At 38.2% G+C, this 13,834-nt stretch overlaps 1 protein-coding gene across 4 annotated transcripts in view; it reads right to left on the bottom strand.

Annotated features, from left to right (window-relative positions):
• Positions 1 to 6,407: 6,407 nt before the first annotated feature.
• The window catches only part of cpne7 (copine VII), a 34,400-nt gene continuing 26,973 nt past the window's right edge, over positions 6,408 to 13,834 (bottom strand). For all 4 annotated transcript variants that reach the window (XM_027281553.1, XM_027281552.1, XM_027281555.1 and 1 more), the window contains exons 13-16: positions 13,770 to 13,821; positions 13,224 to 13,357; positions 12,117 to 12,353; positions 6,408 to 10,755 (exon numbers count right to left, since the gene is read on the bottom strand). In XM_027281553.1, coding sequence (XP_027137354.1) covers positions 10,603 to 10,755; positions 12,117 to 12,353; positions 13,224 to 13,357; positions 13,770 to 13,821 — 576 coding nt within the window. In that variant the 3' untranslated portion in view covers positions 6,408 to 10,602. The remainder of the gene's footprint in view (positions 10,756 to 12,116; positions 12,354 to 13,223; positions 13,358 to 13,769; positions 13,822 to 13,834) is intronic.

Raw genomic sequence — 13,834 nt, 5'->3', positions numbered from 1 at the left:
GGTATAAGTTAAGTAATAGCAAAATAAAAGCACCCGCCCACTTCTTTCTGTGCCATTGTTAAAACACTGACGATACAGAAGGAATTATCTGCTAAATCCTTCTTAAAAGCATCAATTCATTGAGAGTGTTGAGGTGTCTCTTAAGTGTAGCTTAAGGTACTGATTTGGTTGATTGGCTGATTGAAAGAGACAGACATAAGACATACAGAGACAAATTACCTGGTTGTAATTGCAACATCTTGAGTCATCTGTAATCCTCCTTTGGCTGGTTCTCTGTCTATGTGACAGTTGTCTAAAGAACAACACAGACTAAAATCATTCATTCCATACATGTGTGTTTTCTGCCTCATCAAACTTCCCTGTACCGTGTATGTGGATGTTTCTGTGTTGAGATTTCAGCAATTAACTTTGCTGAGCATAATGTTACAATAACCAATAGGAATGATGGCAGAAACAATGAAAAATAAGAAAACAATGTAGTAAATTGGAATCATCATTTAATATATTCACTGCTGAGTGAAAAAAATCATCCTGTTTCCATTACATATCTGATTCTTTTTTGTCAAATTTTAAATTAGTTGTCTCGTTTTATGCTTTTTTTTTTCTTTTATTCTCTTTTATTTTGATTGGATTTTTCTTTTTGCATGAATTTCTTTAACATACTTTGAGATGCCTCTGTGGAGATTACTTTTAACAGTGCATTTCAGATCAATGTTGTTATCAATAATGCAATAATGCAATACTTCAGAGAATGTAAACAATGACAAACACTGATCACATTTCGTCTTTCCTTCTGGAAAGATCGGAAGTAATTAATGACATTGAATAAAACACAATAGAATCAATCAGTGGAGGGTGCTTCAACAAAATAAAACTCTCGCCTCAGTTCAATGGGCTGCCACACATGTGAATACAAATTTGTGATTACAAGCAAGAGATAACAATCGTGATTACAAACAACAGCCCATCAGGCAAAGGGACAGGAGTGTCTTTAAAGACATCACCAATCAATGGGTAACAAACTCAAGAGTTTAGCGAGCCACCTCGATGCTGATGCAACATCAGGACGGACTAATCGATGGAAAACTGCCTCCTGAGTCCAGAGAGATTACCAACATTTTACCTCAGCATCAAGGAACAAACAGTATATATTTAGAAACAGATAAAAGACATCAACAATTAATGAAAATAATCCCTCTCATTAATATGTCTAGCTTTTACTGTTGTAAATACAACTTGGGTTCAATAAAGGTGGAAGAGCTTCAGTGTGACCTCATGGTTAATAAAGGTGAAATAACAAACCCTAGCACAAGATCTCGAAAACAAGGCTCTAAGTTCTGATCAATCTTATGTGTGTTACTCAAATGATTAATTCAGTTATCCTTAAAAATGATCAAATTTCCATATAGTCTGTGGTGAATATATACTGGATCACAGATGGACACTGCCCTTTATTTTTCAGATAAAATACGAGGAGTTTATGCACACATTACTGTATAGGCAAACTTATAAATTCACCCTCTGTCTCTTAAGACAGACTTTGACTAAAGTTCAGGGGGAAGAGCTACAGAATACATATTACATTATTTAAACAGTTCATGACTTTGTTAGTTCTACTTCTTACTTCATCTGCTTGAAAGAAAAATGATAATTTAGCAGCCCGTATTGAAAGTACTGTCGTGGAAGAAGCTGTCATTTCTTAATCTTCTACAACACATTTATCAGTGTGTGACTGTTCAAATAGTGAGCTTAGGAAAAAGTTGCTTCTGTTTTATTTGAAGGATCTGACCCTGGTGACATTTTATATGGCTGAAAGATTTACTCATCTCCAGGGTATCTGGAACTGTCTGAACATGAGGTCACGCTGTCTGCCACTTATCTGTGGGAATGAGACAAATTAATAATTAGACCTTTAAGATAGGAGATTTATACAGTGGCATTAAATATTTTTTTCTTTATTCTAAAATCTTAATGAAGATTTTGTTTTGTCAAAGTATGAGTTCCTGAGTTCAATAACCCATTTAGATGTTCAATAGGAGGTCACATAGAAATTTAAAGCCTTTGTGTGTTTATTCAGTAACACTTAATCATGAAACCCAAATGTCAAACTGCACCACCAACTCACTGTTCTATTTAATGAATCATAATCACTGTTAAAATGTGTACACGTGTACAATCCTAATGCTGACTCCCACGGTTAGCATGAGAGTGTACACAAGCCCATTTAACCTGGTTAACAAATAATAGCCAATGATCATCATGGGAAAATCAGCAATGTCTCCAAAGATTCACAGCTGGCTCCATCTTATTAATCTTCTAACAGCCCCATATCAGCCATTAGATATTACACACCCTTATTGTAGCATCTGTCTCTTCTCATTCAGTGAATTGTTTTTGTAAAAATAATACTGTATGATTTGTTGATATGTGCCAGCTCTGAGAGTATCTAAACCTGTATGTGGAGAATCAAAAAGGGAACAGGAGCTCCTCGTGGTTTGTATTATACCTCCATTCTCTTTGTTCTGCTTCACTGACTCACACAGTACATCTTCATGGTTCATATGTTGCTGCCTAAACATTGTATATGACATCATTACCCATAGCTGTTATTCTCAATGTGTTTCACCCATGACAGTTTAACACCAATGATACTAAAGTCTAATAACAAGCCTGCCACAGGCCACAGTCGGTACATGTGTGGAGTGCTAAATGTTTCAACAAAATAATATTATCTTGTTTACAGTAATTTCATTATATCTAAAGAGGGCAAAAATTCCCTGTACACTGCCTGCTCAGCAACACACAGCAGAGAAACACTGTCACTGACTAACTGGTTAGCACGGTGGAGCATTTAGATTTCCCAGTGGCCGGATACATGAATCTAAATTAATGATAATGTTGCTCTGTAACCACTGGGTGAAGAACAACACACAACTGTTTGTTTGTCCTGTGCCACAAATTTTTACATCTTAATGCTGAAATAAAACTGAGAAATAGCTTGGTGCACATTGTTTGCTAAAGTGGTGAAATTACACATTCAAGCAGCATCATATGACACAGATTTGGCAATTAAAACATAGTTTCTGTGGGATGCTCTGGTTTTAACAGACTTTCTAGGAACTGCCAGAAGAGTGAATAGCAGGCAACACATAAACAAATGTAACCACAGTACATGAGCCAGCCTTAACAGCTAACAAAACTCAAGCAGATGGTATGAAATGAAAAGAGCATTTTTAAGCAAAAAAAAAAAGTTATGGATTTCATCTTTAACAGACTTCTTCTAACCCTATGTCCACAAACATTGAGAGAACGTCATTTCACAGATCTTCTGCATATTTTGTTCCATCAGATATGTGAGAAGAGGCACTGGCACTATGCATACAGTATGCGCAACACAGATAATGTTGCAATAAGACGGGTGTCCAATTGGGGCGGCAGTAGCTCAGTCCATTGGCTTGGGAACCGAAGGGTGGCCGGTTCAAGTCCCGCGTGGACCAAAATATGGAAGGTGGTCTGGTAGCTGGAGGGGTGCCAGTTCACCTCCTGGGCACTGCCGAGGTGCCCTTGAGCAAGGCAGCGATCCCCCCCAAAACTGCTCGCTTGGTGCTTCTCAGGGGGGCCACCCATCACTCCACCATCTCTCTCCACAATGCATGTCTATGAGCCCTGCATGTGTTTGTCTGGGTTAAAATGCATGTCACATAAAACAGAGTGTAAAAAGAATTTCCCCATTGTGGGATTAATAAAGTATATTTTCTTCTTCTTGTAATTCACCTCCCGTCGTGCCTGGTTGCCCCCTGTCCTAATTACACCCAGGATCTGATGCCCCACTGCATAAAAGATTCCCACATGTGGATCAGTTGTTTAATGTCATACTGGTCAATGGACAAAAGGGTGGAAAGTTTTGTCATTCCCCACAGAGTCAAAGTTATACAGTTATGTGAGCATAGCCTGGGCACTGCTGCGTCCAGCTGGTCAACAAGGCACTCTGGAGCCTAATTAAATCACTATATCTGTGGGTGTCAGAGACATAGACAGAGGAGAGTAGGACTGAGGCACAAAGTCACTGAGCCACCTCTGAATGTCCTGTAGTCTTAATTTTAATTTAATTCACTTCTGCAGACATGTAGACCAACTTCCAGAGGAAAATGGTAGTTTCTTTTTGTCCTGTTCACATTGTGAATTTATATGCTGATTATAGTGTAGCCATGGGGTTTTGTAGGGGTGGCAGTGTGGGTCCACTGTTTTGGTCCTGACAGAAATATGACTTTTGGATGGATTCCCATAAAATTTAATACAGACATTTGTGGTCTCCAGAAAGTAAATCCTATTGACTTTGGTGATAATAAACAGACCCTTCAGATCAACACATGCAGTTTTGACTCAGACATTCATGTACCAGGATGAATAACTTTGGCGATCCCTTAACTGTTTATCCTTCACGATCATCAGATCAAAATTTAATTTTTACCTGTAAAAATAAAGACATTCCCATCAGCACTATTTTCTGTTTAATGTTAAATGGCATATTTAGCACACTAGCACACTAAGCTAAGATGGTGAACATGGCAATGCCTGCCAAAAATCAGTATGATAGTATTATCATTGTGAGCATGTTAGCAGACTCTAAATCTCAGTCTTTTTAATTTCCTCCAGTGTCCATGTATTTAAATACCCAAATCACTATCAGCGTTCAACTTGAATTGAATGCTGAATGTTGTTTTTGTTTTGTTTTCTCATAAGCAGTGACAATGACTGAGTTGAATCACAAAATGAATGTGAAAATTGAAATGTGTTTGTGTGAAAGAAAAGTGTGAAAGTGCATGAGGGAGCAGGAGAGAGAAAGCTAGTAAGTGGGACACAATGCAAGATTATGATGCGACATGGCACGCTGGTGTTAACTTTTCCCAGAGGGTCAATTTGACTCAACTGAAAATCACAACTACAGTCCCTTCTGTGGAGATGCGTTTTCTCTTCTTCCTCATGAATCTTGATCCTACATGACTAATTTACTGTTTGCACCACCAAGAAAGCTGATTTTATTGGTAGGAATGTAGTTTTAAAAAGTACATTTTCTTTTGGTTATACACGACAGCATGTGAAACATGGTGCACCATGCCTAGGTGCGTATCACAAAAGCATCATTATTTTTTTGAGAAGTATTCTCAACTTGACTTCTTACTTCAAAGTGTGCTTGTGTGTAGGTGTGTCTATATATATACATGTATGAGCTATAGTAAATTGACAAAGTGACGGCGGGGATAGAAAACATGTGAGAGACAACATCAGAGGAGTTAGCTGGAAGCTTTTCAAAGGTGTGTTCTGTTCCCTCGGGGGAAGGAGGAGACAGCTAATTACTACTGAGATTTCCCATTCTCCATCTCTTATTAGTCATTTCCTCATTAGAGGCAGGCGTTAGGCAACCAGCCACTAAGAATAAAACCAATTTCTCCTCTCTCCTTCCTGTTTTTACAGTGCCTCCAGCTAGACCTCCCAGCTATAGCAGTGTTAGGGAAGCCCAGCTGAGTTTAAAGGCATTAAAAGTAATCTGATAACATAAAGGCAATGAGCTGATTCCACTAAACAACAACACCTTGTCCCAGGGTACAAACCCGCCGTTGAATTTTATTGCCTGTGAATGTTAAGCGGTGGTGAATGTTCTTTAATTGTGGCCATAAATCAGCAGGCCAGGCGCAAAAAGGGTTATAGGAGATAGAGAGAGAGAGAGAGAGAGAGAGAGAGAGAGAGAGACTGTCTATATTGAACACAGAGCTCACCTGAGGCTCACAGCCCAGTTGGACATTCAGTGGCTTTGCAAAGGACAGCAGTCATCTCAATCAGTGCTTCCTCTTTTTCATCATAATGTGCGCATGGCCTCGTCCCAGAGCCCTCGACACATCCTGCATCTTTGTCCCTGAATCTGACAAAAATGAAGGTCTATGTCTCCCCACAAGTAGGTGTCACCATGGAAACAACCGTTATTCAGTGCTCTCAACAATAGCCGTTAAATGAAAGGAGCTGTCTGATGGAATTAAAGAGTAGGCTCGGTCCCTCTTTCCGTGCTAAAAGCACTCACAGCATCGGCAGCCAAACCACACAGGGCAAATGTGTACAAGATAGCATAACCTACATTTTCTCAAGCACATCAATACCGTGCTTTCATGAGTTTTTTGTGTGACGATCACTGAGACGAGTGAGTAGGATCAGCGGACGCTGGTTGACAAAAGCGGACAGACACGATATATCATTTTGACAAAATCATTAAAAAGTCATTAAATAAGATACCAAATCACAGAGACAGTTTCAGTTAAATGATGAGATTTATTTACCTAACTGCAAGACAGAGAGCGTCAACTACAAGAACAGAGGTTTGTGCAAATGCAGGCTTGCATATTAGCATAAGACCCAAAGGAATGACTGCACAGCACAGCTTAACAGTAAAAGTAAGCATGCAATAAATCCTGTTCTCCCTTTAAAAGAAATCAGATATTTACTAATGGTGCATGGGTTGCTTTTCACCCACACAGCCGGGCAGTTACACCAGTTGCATATTAGGGTTATGGGCTGTAAACCTTATTGTGATCAACAGTGGATTAGTGTGGTATAAAACTTATGACTTGTTAATTTTGTCTGACAATGGTGTAAGTTTAGATAAGGGGAAATAAGCAGCTCAGTAAATTCTGTCCAGATTTTTTGAATAATCCGCAGCGTAACATGGCCACATGAACTGTGGTCTGTTTGTCTCGAGTGTTTCCACTCACTGTTGTTTGCACCACTGTGGCACAAATGATGGTTTCCCATTAAGACATGTTTTTTTCGGCTGTGCACTTGGGTTCATATAGCTCCGGCAGCATTTCATACATGATTGACTGCAATGAAACATATCATTTAATGAATGAGATAAATACTTAAATAACTTCCAAAGAGTAATTTGTTTTGGGCAAATCTGATGAATGATTACAGACCCATGCATCATCGTTAAACGTGTTTTACCATAAGAAATCCAACACATTTTGTAGTTCAGGTAATACCAGAGCACACAACATTTGCTTGGTTCATTACATTGATGTTTGAAGTGAGTAACACTTTAAAATTACTTATTAAGAGATAAAGGAGTAGTATTTAGAATGTTCTGAGGTCATTTATCTATCAATTGTATCACGTTTCATACAAATGTTAAAGAGTACAGGCACCATTTGAGCTGGTGCAGCTCATAACCTGAGGCGAAGTAGCAATAAGGTGATCCAGGTAATGGGGGACAAAGAGTGAATTGCCATGTAAGGCACGAATCACAGAGGAAGTGCTGCCTTTTAAATGTTAATTTGTGAGCTGGTTTGCCCTCAAGGAGCAGGAATATTGGTTAATATCTTTACATGTTCTTTAGACAGAAAAGTAGCCACTCTAAAGAATTATGGAAAAGCACAAAGCTGGTTTCACAGATAAAGGCTTCAAAATGCTTTTTGTGATAGTAGTTTTCATCTGAGTTTTACATTTTTTGACAATTAGGAATCCTTAGAGTGACATACTGTACTTGTTTTTACAAGTGAAGAATGTGGAATATTAATTATTAAGATGGGTAAATAAAAAAAAAAACCCAAATGAATCATCATACAGAAATGACAAGGTTTCTCAATGAATAATTTTGTTAAATACTGTTTCCTAATTGTTGCATCCATTCCTTCCCTGTTTTAAACCAGTCGCATGGAGCTTAGCTTCAGTCAGTGAGACCAAAGTCCCCCCAGGATCATTTACATTCAAGAAACTGAGCATGGCTCCAAATCTATGCCTGCTGAATCAATAGGCATCATCCTGTGATCCATAGTGACTGAAGAATCCTCAATAGTTGCAGTCTTCAAAGGAGTTCAGAGAGCAGCCAACAGCAGAGCTAACTGTGTTTTGGTGCATCCATTAAAAGTCAATAGTCTTTATCTGGGGAGGGCTGGTGAAGCTTTAGAGGACAAATAAAAGTCAGATTAGTATTTGTAGTTTGAGGGTGTCTATGGGTGATATGTCTATGTTAGACTAGATGTAAAGACTAGATATCCTTCCAATGCATTTAATGGCAGGGACAGCTTGGTTTTCACCATTCAGAGCCGCTCAGAGCACAATTACACCATATAAGATAAATTCAAAAACACTCAGCAAATACACAAAGTATAGTCTCGTTACTAGACCAGGCCACAAATAATGAACAATCAGGCCAAACCAAAACATTTTAGGGTTTGTACAAGTTATATAGCACAGCATTTGTGTTGCTCATACTTTTAAGTCAGTCTGCTGTCAACAGTGTTTGAACTTTATTCATAAAATGTTTTAGGTGGATTTTACTTTATTTGGATCTGAAACGTAGTTCTTCAACCCAGTGGAATATTAGTTTACATATGCTATCAAAAACCAAGGGAAGGGCAAGAAAATGATCCACTACAGTAAAGGGGTTGTGTTAGATGTTCTTAATGATGTTTGATAAATAAATAAATAAGTTCAGATTTTAAGGTGGAATCATCTGCTGAAATGTTTTGCTTGATAAAGCTGAGATGACATTATGTTGTGAGGGTGTCAAGGTTTCTTCCACAAGTGATAAAAATATTGAAAGGGTTGGCATTCGTTCAGTTCATCTCTTTTACTCTTTGAAAATGTATTTACCTGTGACTTGAACACATTGTCTCTCCTTCCCTGCTTGGTTTGATCGCAATACTCACACGGGTATTTACAATAAAAAACAAAGAGCATCTGAAACAGACACATTTTACCAACTTTAAAGAGTCGATTTGAGTGAAAGGTCACATCTAAGCCTCTGTAGCTTTAACACATTCCTTTGGAAAATATGACACTGCTTTTTCTTTTTCTTTTTTATAGGCTGCGCTTTGAACACCGTGACGTCAATCTTACACAGGCAAATGAAAGTGAAGGTTATAGCTTTATGAATATGATGCACGTTGTAAAGCTCGACAGAACAGAGGCAGCCTTTCAAAAAAATTGTGATACTTCAGGCATCACACAGAACACTTTGTTCAGGTAATGCACATGTGCAATGTTGAGCAAAGCAGTAACACTAATTTTATAGTAAGAAACTTTTTAATAGTCACTGCAAGGACTGGGTAATAATATTTTTTTAATATTCTGGTGTGAATTTACCTGATAACTCGTTCCAGTTCTGGTTTTATGAACATAACAGCACTCACTGTGATCGGCTTTGTGCTTTCATTTGATCTCAACTGTGTGCTCGACAGTTAAATTACTTTTGAAACATTGAGTAGTTTTATATTGCATATAGGGCAGCAGGGAAGAGAAAATAATGAAACATACTGCAAAAAAGGGAAGACTGCTAACTGCGTGACGACTGGTTCAGGGATGACAACAATAACATGAGCAACAATAAGCATGATTTTCACAGCTTATATCATAGCCACCTGACAAAAGACCAAAAATAGGGTGCAATCATTCATCTTCTCTTGGAGAAAAAATGTTATTTAGGTCTTGTTCAGAGCTAGCCACAGAAAAAGCAGCTTTTCTTCGCAACACTTTGTCTGCACCACAACCAAAACAAGTCTCCTACTCCAACCTGCCAGCCAACCTGACTGTATTTTCTGTCTAGACGCGACTAGCTGTTAGCTCCCTGTTGTAACCGAAAAAGCATACTAAGAGCTCAAGCTGGAGCAAATATCACACATTGTTGAACATACGTATGTGTAAGATAAACAGGTCTGAAGTAGTGATTTGTTTTCATTGCTTTTGTTTTCTCATCTGTTTTTAAGAAGGCCCAATTACTGAAGGTTTAGCAAATTATTGTGATTTAGCTAATAATTTTACACATGATACTCAGAAATCTGCACCTGCTAACTGCCAAACGCTCTCGTATTTGTCAGGTAGGGCTGGTGTCATTCTGGTGGTGATATTTATATTTTTATAATTTCATGAGCATGAATGTTTTTCGACTCATTGTTGTTGGTTGATTATTGTCATTTGTGTTTATCTGGAAATGTTGCCCATAATCCTGCAGATGGACAGACTCAGTATATGAAGGGAAGGTCAATGTAACAGGTCTCGATGCAGCATCTCTTCTTTATACTTCCTGTGATTCATCTGTGATATCTGGATTAAATATTGTTCAGCAATCTATTTTTGATTGCAACATATAGTACTGTATAGTACATCTTCAAAATCATCTGAAGATATGACATAAGGAAAACAGCAAGACAATAATAATAATAATTTGAATGTCATGGGCAATGAGGAATAATAAGCCTGTATCCGATTGATGGGTTAACACTAAAGGACCGGCCTGCATGCATAAAAATTAAGGAGGGGGGTACAACCTTCCAGGACCATCATGATGCTGAAATAGTTGGATGGTCAGTTTGCAAAGCCAGGGAGAAATACTGGATCCACACTGATCAGAGAAATAAAAAACCCACAGTCTCTGTCACACTGTCCTTGTGTAAACACTTTGATAGTGGTGAAAAATGAAATAGATGAGTAACAATACATTTAGAAAGATCACTTCAGTCCTTGTCCAAAATCATGAGGCATGCGTCCTTTCCCTCTCTCAGTATGCCGGACTGGTGCTGCGGTCAAGCTTGGTCCCAGGAACAGGGTAGGTGGTTATTCTGTTGGTGTAGTGGCGACTGGGGTGAGGATGGGGGTCGCTAAGTCCCTCATAGGACACATAGGGCAGATGGCCTTATGGCTGTAGTACTCTACTACTTGCTTGGGAACCTCCGCCAGGACACATTTGGCCAGGGCGGCAGGAGAAGCCTGCAACGGAGACAGATAACAGCTGGATGTCAAAACAACTGTTAAATATTGTTTTAATATGAAATACAGAACATTTTCCATTGCCGTTTTTTTCCTGATCAGAGGACTATAGACAGCGTTAAGACTACTCTCTGTGTTTCAGACAAATTAAAAGAGGTATGTCAGTGTCAGACATTGTATTAGATAAACTATTTTGTTCACTGCAAAAAGCCTCTTCTTTATCCCAAAAGCTCCATGAAAATGAATAATATGTTTTGCAGTGTTTGCATTGCGTAGTAGTTGTTTTTTCATAATATGCAAAACTTGTTTAAGATACGGGGGAGTAGGATTTATAACAGAACGAACAAGCCAAACACCACCCTGTGGTTTTACAGACACCGTAGTTTCTCCTTCTCACACTAGGGAGGATGGAGTGAGGTGAGGTGAGGTGGTTGCATCACCAACTACACTGCTAGATGAATCCTACACACTGGTCCTTTTAACCGTATTACAAAAAATATTTTCAGAAACAAAAAACTCGGATAAAGGCATCATTTAATACACATAGGCCTACACAGAGAGAATTGATGTGTTAAGTACGGAGGCATCGCTTGTGGAATTATATTTTTTTGTTCGCAATTTAGATTTAATATAATGGAATATTGTGTTAATCCTATTACATCAAATTATGGGTGATTTATACCAAGAGATAATCAGATTAATTATACAGATGGGTGATAAATATAAGGATAAACCAACATGTATCTCTTAATAAGATGTCACCACGAGCCTGCAGAACAGCTTCATTTAACCGGAGGGACAAACACAATTGTATTTCCTTATTTAATGTTTCATAATGGTTGTGGAAAGCATTGCTCAATGCCTCAATTCAAAATCTCCTATGTATTAAATAGATTTGAGATCTGGTGACTCTGAAAATATTATTTCTACACTCATTTATTGTTAGTAGTATTGGTATTATGAATGAATATTATTATTATTTTCTTTAAGTTGCCACCTGTCTGAATATAGAAAAGATATACTAGCTATAACACAAATTATGGTAAATGTTTCTGTTTGGAACATGAGGCATCTAGTCCATAACAGATAGTGTGACTGTACAGCTGAAATGTGGCTACATTTAGAATACATTTTAGTTTGAATACATTTCTGGATCTCCTCCAGCCTATGATGCCCATCTGTAGCATTGGCAAAGCCAGCAAAAGCCTCCTGTTTGCTCTTTTAAATAACAAGGGAGGGGGACGTTATATGAAAAACATTTAATGTCCATGATAACCAGCACAGCAGTCAGAAGGAGAGAGGGTTGCAGAGAAAACTGAAAGTCAACAAGTGCAGATTGACAGACAGAGAAAAGAGCTGACCGTTTTGAAGTCTCTGAAAGGCACGAACTGCACAATGTCCCTCAAGACCGGTTCGCCCTTTGGTGAGCGTAGGACTCCATCATCTCCATCCAAAATCTGCATGTCTGTGAAGTCTGCATTGCCCACACCAACAATAATAATGGAGAGAGGCTGGTAGGAGGCTCGTACAATGGCTTCACGTGTGTCTGCCATGTCTGTCACTACACCATCTGTCAGGATGAGCAGGATGTGGTATCGCTGGAAGAAGATAAGAGCTCTCAGTGTGAATTAATCCATGTTAACATTAAACCATTTTAACAGGAACATGCGGTTATAAGCAAGGACACCCCTCAGTGGGTGTTGCAGCCTGGAGTAGGCCTTTCACTGTCTGGGATGATTTTACAGCTTCCACTGAGAAGATAAGTTTAGGTGTGGATGTGTGACACGGGAATGTGTGACATGGGAATAATCAACAATTGATTTGCTTATTTTATAAGCAAATCAATTGTTGATTATTCCCATGAGTGGTTAGCTTGTTGGTAACCTGACCGTGTTTATGTGTTAATGAATGTCCTGTGTATTTCTGAAGTGTGCCCTGAAAGGCCAGTTATTTACTGTAGCTCATTTTCTGATCCAATAAGTAGTGACATTGAGGAATAAATAATTAAATGAAAGTCAGCGTGATTACAGCAGTGTAATAGTTAAAGCATGTAGCTGGTGGGTAATAAATTTTATTAAATAGATAAAAGACACTTTCTTCTTTTTTTACCCCCTAAAGGGATATTAAGGAAAGATAAAAATTAAAAAAAAACCACAGTACCTTTATTAGCCACTTTTGTTAAATCACATTTTAACTGCTTTTCATGAGGTAATTTCTAACCAAAATAGGTCAGTGATATTGAAATATGTCCATAAATATACCACCAATACAGCACTTCATGACTTCAATCCATAATTTAAAGAATACTAATTTGTTCTATAATGGGCCCCTTTCTTTTGTGCCGTAGGGCATCATTACTGTGAGGTGAACCAGAGGCTTCTCACTCTGGAAACTCAGTGGGACACACAACAACAAAGCCTATATTGCATCCATATATATTCTTTTAGAGAGTATTAAGGAACACTCACTGAAGCATCTTTAATGTTGCCATCGCCTGCTGCCAGCTTGGCTATTCTGTTAATGATGGGAGAAACGTTGGTTGGGCCGTACAACTGGATCTTAGGAAGGCAGTTCTGGTATGCCTCAACCACTCCTTGGATCTCTGATCAAAGAGAAGACAGAACAAATTGAAGGAAACATAAATTCAGTTATCTCGTCAGTAAGCAAGCAGCTGTAAACAACCATTAGATGAATCATTCACTGAAGTCTAGCAAAGGATTACAAGTGGCAATTATGTTTTCTGCATCACACAAGTTAAAATCTCTGAGAGAAACAAAGTTTTGAATGACAAACTTGAATGAAATATATATATATATATATATGATATATATATATATATATATATATCATTACAGTGTACCTTTTCATTTGTTAATTTACTTAAAATATGCGATCACAAGCTTGCCAAGCAATACTGAGTGCAGCAGTGATGTCAAATTACAGATGTTAATTCTAGTATCATCAGCATAGAGATGCACATTTTTGCGAAACTGCTGAACAAAGGCATTCCTTACCTTCACATTCATCATCCTCTGGGTTGAAATTAATGGCAAAGTCATGAGACACCTGTCAATGGAAA

The sequence above is a fragment of the Larimichthys crocea genome, chromosome VIII (assembly GCF_000972845.2).
Source record: "Larimichthys crocea isolate SSNF chromosome VIII, L_crocea_2.0, whole genome shotgun sequence".
Taxonomy (NCBI): domain Eukaryota; kingdom Metazoa; phylum Chordata; class Actinopteri; family Sciaenidae; genus Larimichthys; species Larimichthys crocea.
Note: the sequence above shows the minus strand (reverse complement) of the source record. Positions and strands in the feature narration are given on the sequence as shown.